The sequence below is a fragment of the Pyxicephalus adspersus genome, chromosome 2, assembly GCF_032062135.1.
Source record: "Pyxicephalus adspersus chromosome 2, UCB_Pads_2.0, whole genome shotgun sequence".
In the NCBI taxonomy this organism is placed as follows: domain Eukaryota; kingdom Metazoa; phylum Chordata; class Amphibia; order Anura; family Pyxicephalidae; genus Pyxicephalus; species Pyxicephalus adspersus.
In genome coordinates, this window is record NC_092859.1 from 29,468,465 (window position 1) to 29,469,001 (window position 537).

Genomic DNA, 537 nt, shown 5'->3' on the forward strand with positions numbered 1-537 from the left:
ATTGGACTTTTGTATGATATTCGTACATATTCTGTATGATACCAATCAATGGTTAAAGCACCAATACAAATAATCATTCTAACCTTATGATTTAAAGAGGAACGGAAACCATAAAGGAATCTTGGCAATTGTATGGTTTTCTTACCTTGAAGATGTTCTAGTGAAATGGGTGATGTCACATAGATCCACCTAGGATTGTTGTGACTGTATCCACTTTCAGAGTTATGTGTACTTCGCCAATCAGTTGGCTTTCATTCTAAAGTCTGTCTGTCCTCATTTTAGGCAGCTTCTGATGTACACGCAGGAAGTTGATGGCGACTGCAGTTCTTGTGAGGAGGACCTCTTCATCCTGTGAGTAGTCCAGTTTTAGTAATCATGTCCTTGCATCCAACTGAACTTTTAATTGAAAGCATACATATATACGCTTACACACATAGTTATCAGTTTGCCTCCATAGTTATCAGTTTGCAATAACAGTCTGTGGCAGTGATGTTGAAAGCCTTTTGACTTATAGACTCTCCCTATCACCGGAAGACC

The 537-nt window shown here is 38.7% G+C and overlaps 1 protein-coding gene across 1 annotated transcript in view; it reads left to right on the forward strand.

Moving 5' to 3' along the window:
- DENND11 (DENN domain containing 11) overlaps positions 1–537 on the forward strand; it is a gene marked incomplete in the record, with an annotated part of 7,081 nt that overhangs the window by 2,183 nt on the left and 4,361 nt on the right. The window contains 1 exon segment of the mRNA XM_072400202.1: positions 282–351. Within this exon segment, the coding sequence (XP_072256303.1) occupies positions 282–351 (70 nt within the window).